The following is a 15,191-nucleotide window of genomic DNA, read 5'->3' as shown; positions in this document are numbered from 1 at the left end:
GAGTGCACTGGTGGAAATCTGCTCATTTTTGGAGCAAGTTTGCAAAGTTTTAAAAAATCACGCTTTGGGACGATTTCAATAAAATTTTCAGGGCTTTGATGTTCAATTCCGTTCTAGACTGTGCAAGTTTCAAGTCGCTACTTGCTTCAGATTGGAAGTCGTGAGTGCACTTGAACAAATCGGCTCATTCTCAGACCAACATTTTGAGGCGATTCCAAAACAACTCCCAGGATTTTCAGAGTCAACTCCCATCTAGAAACTGGGAACGTTTGAAATTTGGCAAATTATCAAGCAAATGTGAACGCGTTCAACCACCATCGCAATTTTCACACCGTAGTAGTTGAAACCATGCGCCAATCCACAGGTTGGGCGCATTTTCATATTTTTAGTTTTGGCGGCGAAGGGAATGACCTGGTCCAGATAGTGAAGGTTTCCCCACTTGGCCTAATCCCCATTATCTAAGGCCATAGTTGGGGCACGAGGCCAGGACGCGTTCGAGCTAATCAGACGCATTTCAAGCGAAACAATCCAATATCCTTTGTCCAGCGGGAATATTCGCGCTATTTCCCTTTCACCGGGCGACTGTTGACGGAGTCCTGATCATTCGGCACGAGGTGTGTACTTGAACATGAACGGCTAAATATAACGCAAGGTGACTGATCAGGCGGAATGCCGCCAGACCTTTGTTTTAGGGCTTGTTTGTTGTGTGGAAAACTCACCGTCCCTGGACCTGCTGCGGGCATGATTGGACTCCCAATGGGCCTGCTTGTTCTTGAACATGACCAGCTCGCCGCAGTCCAGACATTTATCTGTGCGACTCCCGCAGTAGTTTTCGTGCTCCTCCAGCTCCAGCTTGGGGAGCTCCAGCTCGCAGTATCTGCAGGCCAAAAGACCTGCAACAGAAACACTGTCAACTGAGACTTCTAGGGTGGTTTTCCAGCCCCCACCTTGCTTGTTGGGCTTCACTACTGGCGAATCGTCCAGCCGGGGGATTAAGGGGGGCTTTTTTGTGGCCCCAGTTTTCTCCGCATTAGGGCTGGCACTGACGCTAGGGGAGATTCGGCTGCTGCTGCTGCTATTGCCACTCCCATAGCCATTCACAACAGTTTCCTTCAAGGTAAAGCCCTTGTCCATCAGATGCTCGTGCCTTTTCAGGTAGCTTTGCTTGCGAATTTCCGCCTTCCGGTCCTCGACAGCCTGCAGAGGGAACAGTTAAGACAATACTAAGGTTGGGGAATAGGGGCTGGCCTTTCGCTGCTGGAAGTAGGAGCTGTTTTCCAGGGAAATCGGCGGAGGGCTCGGCTTCTTCGGCTCCCGATTCCTGCACGTTTCCCTGTGAGTTTCGTACTCCAGCTTGGGGATCGGCTCGTTGCACACTTTGCACAGCGTGATGTTCCGCGCACAGTGCATTGTGTGCATCACATAGTTGGGCTGCGGGATCTCTTTTTTGCTAAAATTGACGCAGTTAGTCGATAGCAGACTTAACGGACATAAGCACTCACCAATTATTGCACATTTCCTTCTCCACGTTTGCATCCATTGTCTTGGATATTCCACAATGATTTGAATAGTCTGGCACTGAACACTTGGTCACAAGGCAATCACGGGCTTTCTTTTATTCTTGATAACACATTTGAGATTAATCAGCGCAGTTGAACGGCAAAGTGCAGTTTCAGCGCCGCGATATGGCACGAACTGATATTGCGAGCAAAACTGCTGAATTTCGGGTATTTTTAGCAAAATAGATTCGGCATATGAGTATGGCTCTAATTATAGATTTTATTATTAGAAATATATTTAGTTCACGGATGATTTTCTTTAGCGTTTTCTTGTCGCGATATTTGAGACTACCGTTTAGCCGCTCATTCACCTGCGCAAAGCGCAACTTTCCCTTCAGATCTCCACTAGGGCGCTTTTTCACTTAAACTTAATAGGCGGTTTGCTCTTAGTTTGAAGCACAGGTTTGAGGAAATTAATTGAGAAAATACCGCACAAAGGGGGATCCCAGGCATAGATAAAGACAAGTGCCAGCAATTTGACAACAAACAGTGACATTCGACCCCAACCCAACCTAAGCTTGTGCTCTAACCTACCAAAAGCAACCGCTGGGGTTTTGAATGTGACATGTTCGGTCCCAGCACATACGCCACCTCACAGTCAAAGCCCCAGTCATTGGATGGTCGCTTAAACAAAGCCCTAACGGTTTGTTTTTATGCGGAACATCAATTGGCAACTGCGTGGCTCCGTCACCATTGCGGTAGTAAATTCCACAAAATATTCCTAAAACAATAATTTTTTTTGCAATAAATTTTTCTTTGAGTGTTTATTTAGAACTAACGCGTAAAAATGTGCAAGAATAAAATGTTGGCAAAGTGGCAGTTGTAAAATTAGGACTATTTTTTAAGTAGAGCATAATCGGCTAAAATCAGCGGCAGACTCAAAAAATTCTCAAAAATTGCCCGATGACGACTCAGAATCGAAACTTTTTCCACATTTAGAACGCCCTTTGCCCTATCAAACTCCCTCAAAAGCAGATCTGTAGCCGCACTGGTTTCTGAGAAAATAAATGCCAAACTGCGGCCTGCATAAATAGCCCCAAAATTTGATCGCAACTTAAAAAAATCTTGAAAATTGACTGATGAAGACTGAAAAATCAGCATTTCTCAGTCTTCTAGATACGACCTTGCCCTACAAAATCCATATGAAAGCGACTCTCTCACTGCATTGGCCCCTAGGTAAAAAAATGTCAAACTCCAGTCTGCAAAAACAAAACCGGCTAAACCAAACGTAATTTTGCGACACTGTCAAAAATTACCTGACGATGACTGAATATCGAAACTTTGTTCGCTTATAGAAGACACTTTGCTTATAGCAGACACCCACCCAAAATAAGACGCCTAACTCCGGACTGCAGAAGAATAATCGAAAACCAGACGCGATTTTAAAAAATTCTTGAAAATCGTCTGATGACGGCTGCAGATCGAAACGTTCTTCACTGATAGAAGACCCTTTTTTCCACAAACTGCATTCAAAATGAACATTCTTACTTCCCAATTTACCGAAGAAATAAATGCGATTTAATGCGATAAATGCGCGATTTTAAGTAATACTTGAAAAATGCCTCTGACGGTGACTTCAAATCGAAACGTTGTGTAAAGCGAACTTATAGAATACACTTTGGCCTACAAAAAGCATAGAAAATTGACTTTGTCACTTCTCAAATTACGGGGCAGATAAATGCTAAATTTGCAAGAACACCAGACGCAATTTCAAAAAATTCTCAAAAATTGCCTGATAATGCGGGAAAACCGAAACCTGTTCCACGTATAGAACAAACTTCGTTCTACTTAATGCACACAAAAAGCACTCTCTAGTTTTAGTGATTATTGAGAAAAAGGTGTCGGGCTCCGGCCTGCAAAAATAAAAACCGCAGAATCCAAACGCAAATTTGAAACTTTTTTACAATTAACTGAAGGTGACTTCAAATTGAAACCTGCTCCACTTTTTTTTTCAAGCACTTTACCCCATGAAAAAAATAATCAGAAATAATTAACAAATAATAATAGTTTAAATATTGATTATCAGCTCGGCATATTAGTGCTGGCAACGCTGCCTCCAGCTGATCAAATGCACAGATCAGAGAGAAGAGAAGAGCCTCTGTGATCTGTGATCAAATGTGAGGTTAAGCATCGTTGACATCTGCCCCCTTTACATAACAAGTCTAGAATTCCACTGATTGATTGAACTACAAAAAAAATGTTCCGCACTGCCCTTGTTCGCGCCCAGGCCCTAGTCAAGCCTGCCGCCAGGAATGTGGCCACCAGCTCCCGTTTGCTGAGCAAGGAATCGACTGAAACCGACGAACAGTTCGACCAAAGGTACGAGAAGTTCTTCAGCCAGCAGGATATCGATGGCTGGGACATCCGCAGAGGCATCACCGATTTGTGGGGCCACGATTTGGTGCCCGAGCCCAAAATCCTGGCGGCCGCTTTGCAGGCCTGCCGTCGAGCGAACGATTTGGCGCTGGCCGTGAGGATTCTGGAGGCAGTCAAAGACAAGTGCGGCAAGCGGGAGGCTGAAATCTACCCGTGGGTGATCCAGGAGTTGAGGCCCACCCTTACTCAGCTGGGCATCAGCACGCCTGAAGAACTGGGAATCGACAAGCCCGAGTTGCACACCCCTTCAGTCTTCGATCTTTAAAAGCCCTGACTTGTAGCCATTGTAGATCTGTATTTTTTTGTCTGACGCCAAATAGCCACTCAGCTCTCTAACTACACCTTAATAACTGTTGAAGTTGGAAAATAAAGTGTTAGGTACTTGCGAGCTATTAAACGGTCCTACATTGATCCTTCAACCATCCACCAATTTCGAAACGTTTAATTGCTCATAAGCACCCCCGGTTATTGAAGGTTCAATTATTCCTCTAATTTTAAAATACCCGCCGGTGTTTTTCAACCGCTCACTGTTTTACCGACTAGGCTGACAAATGGCGCATTCGAGCCACAGAACACGTTTGACACACGTCAGTACAATGACAGTAGATTCCAAACACACTGGGAATTTAAAATAAATAAAGCTCATTGGGGCCAAGGGATAAGAAATTCCACAATTTGAAGCGATTAGCGAAGGCCATCAATGTGAAACTATCCATAAAATGCCGGCTTCAATTGGTGTGAATCTTCGGGTAACGGGGAACTGTCGTCAAGGTGGCCGTAAATATATGGAGGATTGCTTTTCGGTGGCTTACCAGGTATTTTCAGTTTTTTGCAGTCCCAAACTGGGGAGTGGAGCAGCCTGCTGCTTTGAATGTTATGAAACGGCTTCGATTTCGTTTCAGCAAACTGAAGACGAAAAGGACTTGGAGTATGCATTTTTTGGCATCTTCGATGGGCATGGGGGCGTGGAGGCGGCTGGTTATGCCAAAGAGCATCTCATGGAGACCATCATCAAGCACAAGAACTTCTGGAGTGATGATGATGAAGAGGTACTGAGAGCTATCAAGGACGGCTTCATAGCTACACACTATGCGATGTGGCGGGAACAGCGTAAGCCAATGAATTTCTCCTTTTAACGCCCAGGTTTTAAACCGCCTCTTGGCACTTGCAGCCAAGTGGCCCAAGACGGGCTCGGGTCTGCCCAGTACCGCTGGAACCACCGCCTCTGTTGCCTTTATACGAAGAGGCAAGATTTACACGGGGCATGTTGGAGACTCTGGAGTGGTTTTAGGTGAGTATTGGACAGCAGGCACTACTTCATGCAAATTGCCTTTTGGAAGCAGTTGTGCAAAGTGAAAAATTCGCAATTCGTGAATTCTTCCAGCTTATGTTGCAGATGTTGCTTCTTGAGAGCGACTCAACCCAAAACTGTACTGCTGTTGTACTTTTTAGGATATCAAGTGCCAGGGAGCAGCGAATGGCGAGCGAAACCTTTAACCAAAGACCACAAGCCTGAGAGCCCAGACGAAATGAAGCGGATCCAGAGTTGCGGAGGAAAAGTGGTGGCAAAATCAGGTAGGAAATCCAGTTGGTTTGTCCAAGGAGTGTTTAAGTGGCATTTCATTTAAGGGGTACCGCGCGTGGTTTGGAACCGGCCCAAAATAGGGCACCTGGGTCCAGTGCGGCGCAGCACCCCTATTGATGAGATACCGTTCCTTGCGGTCGCGCGCAGCTTGGGCGACTTATGGTCGTACAATTCTCAGCTGAATGAGTTTGTGGTATCGCCAGAGCCGGATTGCTCAGTATTACCAATCGATACTTCCATCCATCGGTGCCTGATCTTCGGTAAGTCACCCACAAACACACACGCACCTTAATACGATGGCTAAAACTTACCTTTCAGGCACGGACGGCCTTTTTAACATGCTCAGCGCCTCAGCTGCCGTTCACATCGTCCAACAGGCCGAACGGCACAATGAGTGCGAGGCTCTGAACAACATCAGCAGCAAAGTGTGGCTCAATCCCAGCAAACTGTTGGTTGAGCGCGCCCTGGAAAGGTGACACTCAAAGTGCCATCTTCCACAACTGAAAAGATTGTTAACTGTTTGGTTTTAGGTGGCACACGACGCATATGAAGGCGGACAACACGTCGGCTGTTACTTTAATGTTGGACCCGCCGGGGCCGCCACGGGCCCAAGTGCTGCAGACCCTCAAGCGAAACCTGCCGGAGAATGGGTTAAAAATAATGACCAGGTAAGCTCGACTGTAAAGCAGTTGAATAAGGCGAGTTTCACTGGGTTGATGTCCAGGTACGAATTCGAGCCTGCTCCCCAAGAAAATGCACAAACCGCCAAGGAAACCAGCACTGACATCAGCGCATCTGAACCTGCTGCAGCTAAGCTCGACGCAACAGCGCCGTTGCTCACCAATCCACTGCCGGAGTTGGAGAGTACGGAAGCTAAAAGCCAAGAATCGGATGCAATCAGTAGCCATTCCGCCCCGGTTGATCAGTGCAGCAGCTTACCGCTAAAGGAGCGCAACAGTGGGCCGAAGTTGCTGCGCGAGAGCACCAGCTTCGACCCGCGGGACCCTTGCAGTCCTGCAGACGTGGACAAAGAGAACAACACCCAGCAATCCCAGGACGAATCCATTCAAATCAACGAGATATCGAGTAGCAATATTGAAGAATCCAGCGCCGAGCAGGATGAACCCGCGAGCACCGCTGAGCCGCCGAACGTTGGATCGCGACGCGCAAAACGCCCCGCTTTGGCCCAAGAAAAGCCCGTCAAATCGGCCAAGCGCAAATTAATGCACGACTCCTTCCACAAGCAGCGGAAGAGTTTGAGGCTGACGCTGACTCAGAAGTTCCTCGACGAGGCCAAAAAACCGGCCCCGTGCACACTGGCCGAAGAGAAACTGAAGAAGCTGGCCGAAGAGGCCGAGAAGTCGAAGACATCCCCGCAGGCAGTGGAGGCCAGGACGAGGGCCGGCCGCGAAAAGGATCTGAGTCTCACGCAGAAGGTCTTAAACCGCAAAAAGGCGCTGATGAAGAAAAAGTCTCTAGCCAAGGCCGAGTTGAAGAAGAGCAAACTGAAGCTGATCTTCGACATGGTGGTGGCCAAGAGCGGCAAGCGAAAGCTGGCGCAGAAGCCCAAAGAAACGTCGGTCGAGGAAAGTAGGGCAGCGCAGAAAGCGAGCAGGAGCCGCAAAGGCAAGCCAGACGACTCACAAATCGCTCAGCAGAGTTCAGAGGGCGGCGCGGCCAAGCGCTCAGTGAAAAAGCCGGTGAAGAGCAAAACTGTGCTGACAGGTGAGTGAAGGCCCTATTTTTTATTATCAACGGTTTAAAATATGCTCACCTCTTAGAAAATTCCCAATTATTGCCGGTTTTAGTATCGGTTTCGATCACTATTCACTGCTAAGGAATAGTGATCCATAGCCATAATGTTCCTACGCTCTGTCAACGGTGACGTGTCAATTTGGAAAAATCGCTCATTTGCCATATCTACAGTTTGTACTTCATTTGTCATACGCATTTGAACCAGTTCCGGTCAATCTCTTCACATTATGTCAAAACTAACAGTTCGACTGACAAAACGGGAACTCGCCGACAGATATTTGCTACTTTCGTGGACGGTTGGCAACATGCGTCTCGCAGTCAAGAATTTCCTGTCATTGTCCAGTTTTCATTATTAACTGCTTAACCAGCGGTATAAATATTAATGAATTTTCCTTATCACTTAAATGTGTGCGAGTCGGGGAAAAATTCCTCTTTAAAATAACGGCAACCGAACCAAAAACGAAAAAATTAGCGCCGAATCGTTCGATTGCATTGACAAGAAAATGACATTGACACCAAATTTAAACTATGAAATTGGGGCCATAGGCAAACTGTCCAACCTCAAAAGGATATCGCTGAGAACAGCGGCGCAAAAGACGCCCAGCAGCGATAAGCCGCCTGTTTGTGAACCATCCGCAACGAGTCCGGTTAAGGAGCCTTTGGAGAAGCGGATGAAGTCGCTGCGAGTTCTGTGTAGTCGCGAGAGCCTCAACTGGCCGCTTCAGGCCACTTTGCGCACATCCAAGCGGATACATGTTAACAAGAGCGAAGCCAAAGAGAATATTAGGGCGAAGGGTGAGTGATTGAGTGCCCCCTTGCAACTGCCCAGTAATGTTCTTTTGCACTAATTGCAGGTGCTGTTGCCAAGCAGGGGCAGCTGGAAAAGAGCAAATCCTCAAAACTGAGAAAATCCAGGTAAGTGGCGCCCGTTTGCTTTGGCATGTTGTGCATCGGATGCTCCCGATCGGAGCCTCTCTGCAGCTCCATTTCCATTCACAATATGCCAGTAGAATGCGTGTACAGGATTTACTACGGTCTCAATGTACCTAAACCTAGTTTATTATTTAAAGCTATAATTTATATTCCGCAATCGGAATATAGGTAGTTAATGGGGTTCTTTGACCAGCAGGCTCTTCATCAATTGACTCATTGGGCGCGGAAACGGTGTTAATTTTTCTATTATTGTACATTTCCAATGAGTCGATTGTTGCACAGTCCTGGACCAGGCTAATTTTTAATACCATGGGTTTTATGTATCGATTAACCCAGAACGTTTTTATTTTTCGGGTTTATTCAGGTTATTTTTGTATAACAGTACTGCTACTGTTTGGCTAATTGAAATCAATCTATAGTTCGGTTTTGGATGCTTGCATTTTACACTAGTAACTACCAGGCCTTGGTGCTTCGCATCAGTAAACAGTTTTATTTTTTAATCGAATGATGCTGCGCCTTTTTAAATGGGGGCTTTTGCCTCAAAATATACTTTATTGCTCAGCCAAGGTACACAAATTTCTTGGGATTTGTCCCGAAATTGAATCGATGCGATCGTTCGCCTCAGCATCCACAGCTTTCAATGTCCATTAATTTGATCAGTTTTGCCTTGTTTGGCTGCAATGGTTTGCTGAGGCAATCGCTCTGTTTTCCTATAAATTTGTTTGATATTTCTAAAGGCGTAGAAGGAAGAAAGTTGCGGGTTTTATGACATGGCTTTCGAGGGAAAAGTGCGTTTTATTTCACATATCTTTACGGGAAAGTTTTAAGAGTCATCGTGCCTTTTGTTACCAAAAAAGAAGAATATATGAAACAACATGTTTACGCATCTGTAAGAGAACTATATTTGTAAGAGATTTATTATTTTCTCAGAAATAAACTTTACAGTTAATGGGATTTGATTGATTCGCCGCCCTCTTGAGTGTTATGAACACTAGTGCTCTAAACGAGCCATTTCCCGTTGCCGTTCGCTCCCACTAGTCCACCGCCAATTTCCTGAAACTTCCATCGAACCCAAATAGACTGTCCGCATTTTTTCTAGGCCCGATTCGCTTGCTCTCGTCCGTTATCATGGTGTCTTGAAACTCGAAAAACGTAAGAGAGTCGTAGATTAGCTGCTTGCACTTTTCTGCAATGGAAATTTGTGTAGTTGCAGATGTGGAACAGCAGTTTGGTTTGGTCTTCTGAAGAAAAAAGCTTTTGAGTCGATTAGAAACAGGCGTTAAACCCTGAAGAAGGAAATAAACAGCTTGGTAATCGACTCGAAAGCTTTTTTCTTCAGATGACCAAACCAAACTGCTGTTCTACATCTTCGGCGTGTAACTGGCGTTCCTTCCCTATTTTGCTTTAATGACGGGATTTGGATTTGTGCAAGACCCCAAGCGTGTTTCACACCGAACCAATTCCCAAAAAATGCTTGAATTCAAGAAGTTTTAGATTTGCGTGGTTTTTTTTTTTGAGTTGCAAAATCCACTTGAACATGACGCTGCTTTTTCGAAGTTTCTCAAGAACCATTCGAGCCACAGAATTCGCTTTGGCATCGTTGGATAGAGAATTGAAAAGTCGATTCAGTCGTAACAACGTGAGTGAGGAAATTCGAGTAGTTTTGACCCAGAAAGCGGCATTTGAATATCAGACACTTAGGTGCAAGATTATGCCAAACTTCCATGCTTTCCGTCCGGTTTTTGCTCATTTCTCGGAGGCAAAATGAGCAAGAACGCTCATTTGTACATGATTCTAGACAGAAATAAATGGCCTTTTCAGAAAGTGAACCATGGATGGGGAAATGTTGGCAGTTTTCTTAAAAAACGCTTGAATTCAAGAAGTTTTAGATTTGCGTGGTTTTCTTTGAGTTGCAAAATCCACTTGAAAATGACGCTGCTTTTTTCGAAGTTTCTCAAAAACCATTCGAGCCAGAGAATTCATTTTGGCATCCGCCCTTGAAATCAACCTTATGGGAGAAACGCCAGTTAGGCCCTTTTAGTCTGACCGAACGCTGCTTGACCTGACTTACCAAACAGCAAATCTACAGATTGCGCTCGTCCCCCGTATTCCTCCGGCAGCATTTCCTTCGGTATATATTTAAACAGGTTGTCGTTGTTTGCGTGGATAATTAGCTAAGAGGCAAAGGGCTAGGAATGGATAAGATCGAGCCTCAGCTAAGCCCTACCTTCAAGAACATGTCCTTGCTGATGAAGGGCCTGATTGCGGCCATGATTTTATCCATGAACGGAACCACGTTGATGAAATGGACGGCCATCAGCCTTATGGGCATGGCAGTCTGAAATTCCCGTAAAAATTGGGGACGCATGAGAGGCGCGCGTGTTGGCTCACCTGCAGGTAAATCAGAAACTTCTTGAGCTCGCCAAGGTTGATTTTAGTCAGATGTCCAAACACTCCGCCCTTCATGTCGATGATCACCACCAGCCCATTCCCGGGCCCTACCAAGTGGATGTGTCGCAACACCAACATGTCGAAGACTTTGGACCCCACTTGGGGGTTGTATCGGTCCGGATTGGGGTCAATCAGTCTGGTCAGGAGGACCGTGTAGCCTTCCTTCGTCTTGTCCGGCAGGATCGCAAAGCCGCTAAAAAATGTGTGCAGTCTGAAAGAACCGTCTTTGGCCTACTCACTTGACGCTCATTGCCATCTTCAACGCGGGGTCTTTATCGGGGTTTCCATTTGCGAAAAGCTGCGGACACATTCCTCGGATCGTCAGGTAGTTGTCCAAGCAGCTCTTTGCCTGCTCCACGCTGTAGAAGCACGCGTGGAGAGCCAACGCGATCTGGACCTCTACGGAAGGGTTCGCCCATGGAAAACATGCAAAGCTATCGCGTACATTCACCTTCAACTCTCGGAAAATGCCGCTGTTGTTTGCTCCACATCGCCAGCATTTCCACGTCGCTTTTCTTCAGCTTGGGGTCCTGCTGGTAGAGCCGGTCCGCATCCATGCAGGTCTCCATGCCACTCAACTGGACGCGATACGTAATAAGCGTGCTTTATTAATGCAATTACCGGCGCTAATTGATGTGTTTTGCTGATTTAATGTGCACAAAGGTTGTGCTAATAAACAGCAGGAATCGAAGTACTTCGGACCTCCTAAGTAGGTTTTAATGTTACAGCAAGGTCAATTAATTTGTATGTTGCGGGTAGCCATCAGCTGAGAATGATGGATTGGAGCGGAAGTTAATGGGTGAGTTTGGCATGAAAAACGCCGGATAATACCAAACTTATATTACTAACGGGTTATTTTTTGGCGTCGTGTGCCTTTTGCCTCTCTTGTGCTTCCTGCATTCGCTTCAGTTGCATCTCCTTCTGTTGCCGCACCACTTTTTTGAACGTGTTCTCTTCGTCAACGTCGACTGTATCTAAAAAAGCGCGTTATTGCCGGTTTCACCTCAATGAGGGCGGGCGCTCACCTGCAAACGGCTCCTCTTCGCCCTCACTGTCCTCCGAACTATCCCCAGCCGGATTCCTCAAATAAACGTCGGCCAGCTCCATGCCAGCCGGGACCACATCGATCAGGGAATTCACGTCAGTCGAATCATTTTCAGTCTCCTGTTTTTTCCTCTCGCTTTCCTCTTTGATTCGCTGCATTTCTGCCCGATAGTCGCTAAAATCCAAAACGAATTGAGCGGGTCGCTTTCAACTACTGCCCGAACATACGTTTCGTATTCGATTCTACACTCCTCTATCATTTTGTGCAACTCTTCCATGCCTTCGCCAGTGGCAGCGCTGACGCCACACACTCGAATGTCTTGGTAGAATGTGTCCAAAGCGAGAGCCATCGACCTGGTCAGGCTGCTCACATAACTCTCATCCGCTTCTATGATGGGAGTTTTTTTTCAGTTTAATTAAAAGTAGTGATTGTGAATAAAATAAAAGTTACCCAAAGCTTCTTGGAAGCTCTCAAAGTCGGTCATCCAGTCCTTGGCGTATGAGGCATCCACAATATCCACCTTGTTCATGCAAATGATAAAGGGCAAACGCGTTTTGTACAAAATAGAGCAGGCATAGAGCATGTTGGACATGAAGGTCGCTGGGGCGGTGCTCCGCACACAGTCCACCACATAGAGCATCACTGTGGGAAACGCCGAGGCCAAGGTTTCGGTGATTATTGAGCCTGAAAATCATCACTGCATTTGCTTGGTTTGCTCCGGTTGAAAATCCAAATGTTTACCTGACACACTCCAGGCAAACACCTCGATCTGGCCGGGCGTATCAATAACGCAGTGGGTCGTGTTGCCCTTTTCGATGAAGCCCATCACTTCGGGAAATTTGGTGGAGAACAGGTTCAGACTGGTGACGATGGCCCCATTGGGGCCCAGCTTGTACTGTTTCATCACCTCCTTGTAGTTGACAGTGTCCCGAATGTCGATATTGGCGAAATAGGGCAGGTTGATGCAGGCAGGGTCCAAGTTCACCGCATAGGGCTTGGCGCCGTGAAAACCCTCGGCCATCCGCGATACCAGCGACGTTTTACCGCTCCCCGCCATACCGACCACTAGCAGGCAAATTGGGGTCTTTGTCGCCTCCTGTTTAGCCTCTGGGGCTGCCGCTTCGGCCATTCTAACGGTTTCAACAAGTGCACTGCTTTTATTTTACTGGGATACGCATCACAGACTAACCTAACCTGATTTTTGGCATTTAGGTTAGGTACCACTGGGCAGGGGTGGATTAGGCAATTGCGATGAAGAATCCGAACCGATCCGGCGCATTACGGTAGCGGTTTTTTGAAGATTGGGTTTTTTGGTGGATTTCCGCAGTTGGCATGCTAGAGGGTGAGTTAACGCTTTTTTTTTTCATTATTTAACGTTAACAGTTTTTTGGATTTCGTATCGGTATCGACTGAATGCGCGCATCGGCAACGCTGCTTTAAAACATCGCGTGTCCGTTCATTTTTGTAATCACTGTCACAACACTGTCAAACCAGTTCAAGCAAAAATGCTCAAACAAAAACAATAAACACTAGCAAACACTGTAATAGTGTTTACACTATTGGTGTTTATTATTGATTTACTGGCTCGATAAGCAGCGAGCTTGATTTGCCGTTGAAGCAGGTTGAACGAACAATACTCGTCTTTATCTATGATGCCGGCTAGTGGCTGTGAACATTTCCACCGATTTAAAACGACTGGCGATAACCTGGACACGCTGAAATGGATATACCTGGTGTTTGTGGTGGGCTCCGTGAGCCACCTGAGACAAATGAAGTTTTGCAACTCGTTTTGCCACACATGCCGCAATCGGGGGCCCCACTTGCATGCCTGCTTGGAATGCGTGTTCTTCGGCTGCCACCGGCATATTCGGGACCACAATGCCGATGCTGGACACCGTTTTTCGATCGAACTGTATTATGGACAAGTGCACTGCGCTAGCTGTGGCGACTACATTTATGACACGGATCTGGACGAGATTGCGTTGAAGAATCGGATGCAGGCCAAGAAGTTCCACAAGCGACTGTTCGAGTGCATTTCCTGGGACCCCAGTGAGGAGGAGCGCCAACTGCTGACCAATCAGACGAAGAAGGTGTGTGTCACGCCGGAAACCACTATCGGCCTGCGGGGCCTGATCAATCTGGGAAACACCTGTTTTATGAACTGTGTGGTGCAAGCGATCATGCACACGCCGCTGCTAAGGGACTACTTCCTCACGAAGCACCACTATTGCAAGTCAGCGCAAATGGCCTGCTTGGTGTGCCAGATATCCGAACTGTTCCAGCAGTTCTACAACGGGGAAAAGACGCCTCTGGCCCTGCCAGATTTGTTGCACTTGACTTGGACGCAAGCCACCCACTTATGCGGCCACAAGCAGCATGATGCCCATGAGTTTTTCATGGCCACGTTGAATCTGCTGCACAAGCACTACTCAGAGAACACCCTGAACCAGAACAAGACAGTGCATCACAACAACACCGGCAATTGTCTGTGCATAATCCATCAGATCTTCACCGGTGGACTGCAGAGCGACGTGATTTGTCAAAGTTGCAATGGAATCTCGTCGACGACGGATCCCACGTGGGACTTTGCCCTCGATCTGGGCTCGGTGACGGAGGGGGGCCGATCTCCCTGCTCCCTCTTGGACTGTTTGGAGAGTTTCACCAAGGCGGAGCATTTGGGCGGCAAGGAGCAGATCATGTGCGAGATCTGCGGCTCAAAGCAGGACAGCACCAAACAGTTGACGATCAAGACACTGCCGGTGGTGGTCACTTTCCAGCTGAAACGTTTCAATTCGAGTGCTGGTGTGAAGATTTCCACCGCCATATCGTTTCCGGAGATGATCGACATGACGCCGTTCATGAGCAAGCGGAAAGACGAGCTGCCCGTTCCCAGTGATAACCGATATTCGCTCTTTGCGGTGATCAATCATTCGGGCGTTTCGGCCATTCAGGGCCATTATGTGGCCTTTGTTCGTCACCACTACACCTACTGGTATAAGTGCAACGACGACATTATCACACCGGTCACATTGAAGGACGTTCTGGCTTCTGAGGGCTACATTTTATTCTATCATAAGCAGGTGCTGGCTTATGAATAGAGCGCGATTCGATTTCTGATGCCGGAGGTTTTTCCAAGGAGGGATTAGGCAGCGTTTCACGCGTGTGCTTTAATTAAACTGTGTGGCATTACGAAATTTTAGTGTTTCATTCAGGGTCCCTCTCAGCGATGTAAAAACATTTTCAAGAAGCAGGTGCATTTGCGCGAAAACGCTCGTTTTTTAGATGAATGTTTTCCAATTTGGCCAAATTCAGGGTTTCTGGGGATTTTAATGAAATTTTCAGTGATGCGAGGCTCCAGTCTCTGCTATAGATGGTGGAAGTTTAAACTTGCTTCTTGCGCCAGATTGGAAGTTGGGATGGAACAAAACGAATTCTGTGGCTCGAATGGTTCGTGAGAAACTTCGAAAAAAGCAGCGTCATGTTCAAG

At 46.8% G+C, this 15,191-nt stretch overlaps 6 protein-coding genes across 6 annotated transcripts in view; 3 read left to right on the top strand and 3 right to left on the bottom strand.

Moving 5' to 3' along the window:
- The window catches only part of LOC109540091 (TRAF-type zinc finger domain-containing protein 1), a gene marked incomplete in the record, with an annotated part of 4,864 nt that extends 2,766 nt beyond the window's left edge, over positions 1 to 2,098 (bottom strand). Inside the window, 4 exon segments of the mRNA XM_048666041.1 lie at positions 720 to 893; positions 948 to 1,197; positions 1,249 to 1,450; positions 1,503 to 2,098. Coding sequence (XP_048521998.1) covers positions 720 to 893; positions 948 to 1,197; positions 1,249 to 1,450; positions 1,503 to 1,540 — 664 coding nt within the window.
- Positions 2,099 to 3,665: 1,567 nt separating this feature from the next.
- On the top strand, positions 3,666 to 4,327 carry LOC109540068 (cytochrome c oxidase subunit 5A, mitochondrial). Its single transcript, XM_019908238.2, has one exon. The coding sequence runs from the start codon at positions 3,757 to 3,759 to the stop codon at positions 4,198 to 4,200; it is 444 nt and encodes a 147-aa protein (XP_019763797.2). The 5' UTR covers positions 3,666 to 3,756; the 3' UTR covers positions 4,201 to 4,327.
- Positions 4,328 to 4,480: 153 nt separating this feature from the next.
- Positions 4,481 to 9,157, top strand: LOC109540064. Its single transcript, XM_019908233.2, has 10 exons — positions 4,481 to 4,750; positions 4,838 to 5,045; positions 5,107 to 5,226; positions 5,388 to 5,510; positions 5,565 to 5,780; positions 5,839 to 5,992; positions 6,051 to 6,188; positions 6,245 to 7,245; positions 7,822 to 8,070; positions 8,130 to 9,157. The coding sequence occupies exons 1-10, from the start codon at positions 4,655 to 4,657 to the stop codon at positions 8,192 to 8,194; spliced, it is 2,370 nt and encodes a 789-aa protein (XP_019763792.2). The 5' UTR covers positions 4,481 to 4,654; the 3' UTR covers positions 8,195 to 9,157.
- On the bottom strand, positions 9,087 to 11,478 carry LOC109540067 (alpha-tocopherol transfer protein-like). The gene is made up of 6 exons (XM_019908237.2): positions 11,111 to 11,478; positions 10,899 to 11,058; positions 10,600 to 10,852; positions 10,436 to 10,546; positions 10,280 to 10,382; positions 9,087 to 9,394 (listed from the first exon to the last, which is right to left on the bottom strand). Exons 1-6 carry the CDS (start codon positions 11,226 to 11,228, stop codon positions 9,243 to 9,245), a joined length of 897 nt encoding a protein of 298 aa, XP_019763796.2. The 5' UTR covers positions 11,229 to 11,478; the 3' UTR covers positions 9,087 to 9,242.
- Positions 11,479 to 11,484: 6 nt separating this feature from the next.
- On the bottom strand, positions 11,485 to 12,920 carry LOC109540066 (GPN-loop GTPase 1). Its single transcript, XM_019908236.2, has 5 exons — positions 12,446 to 12,920; positions 12,155 to 12,388; positions 11,932 to 12,091; positions 11,685 to 11,878; positions 11,485 to 11,633 (listed from the first exon to the last, which is right to left on the bottom strand). Exons 1-5 carry the CDS (start codon positions 12,831 to 12,833, stop codon positions 11,512 to 11,514), a joined length of 1,098 nt encoding a protein of 365 aa, XP_019763795.2. The 5' UTR covers positions 12,834 to 12,920; the 3' UTR covers positions 11,485 to 11,511.
- A 183-nt stretch (positions 12,921 to 13,103) lies between these two features.
- On the top strand, positions 13,104 to 14,898 carry LOC109540065 (ubiquitin carboxyl-terminal hydrolase 22). Its single transcript, XM_019908235.2, has one exon. It carries the CDS (start codon positions 13,354 to 13,356, stop codon positions 14,800 to 14,802), a length of 1,449 nt encoding a protein of 482 aa, XP_019763794.2. The 5' UTR covers positions 13,104 to 13,353; the 3' UTR covers positions 14,803 to 14,898.
- Positions 14,899 to 15,191: the final 293 nt, after the last annotated feature.

The sequence above is a fragment of the Dendroctonus ponderosae genome, unplaced genomic scaffold (assembly GCF_020466585.1).
Source record: "Dendroctonus ponderosae isolate FM_Combo_2020 unplaced genomic scaffold, Dpon_F_20191213v2 Dpon_F_20191213_4, whole genome shotgun sequence".
NCBI lineage: Eukaryota > Metazoa > Arthropoda > Insecta > Coleoptera > Curculionidae > Dendroctonus > Dendroctonus ponderosae.
The sequence above is the reverse complement of the archived record's forward strand: the minus strand, read 5'-3'. Positions and strand labels throughout refer to the sequence as shown.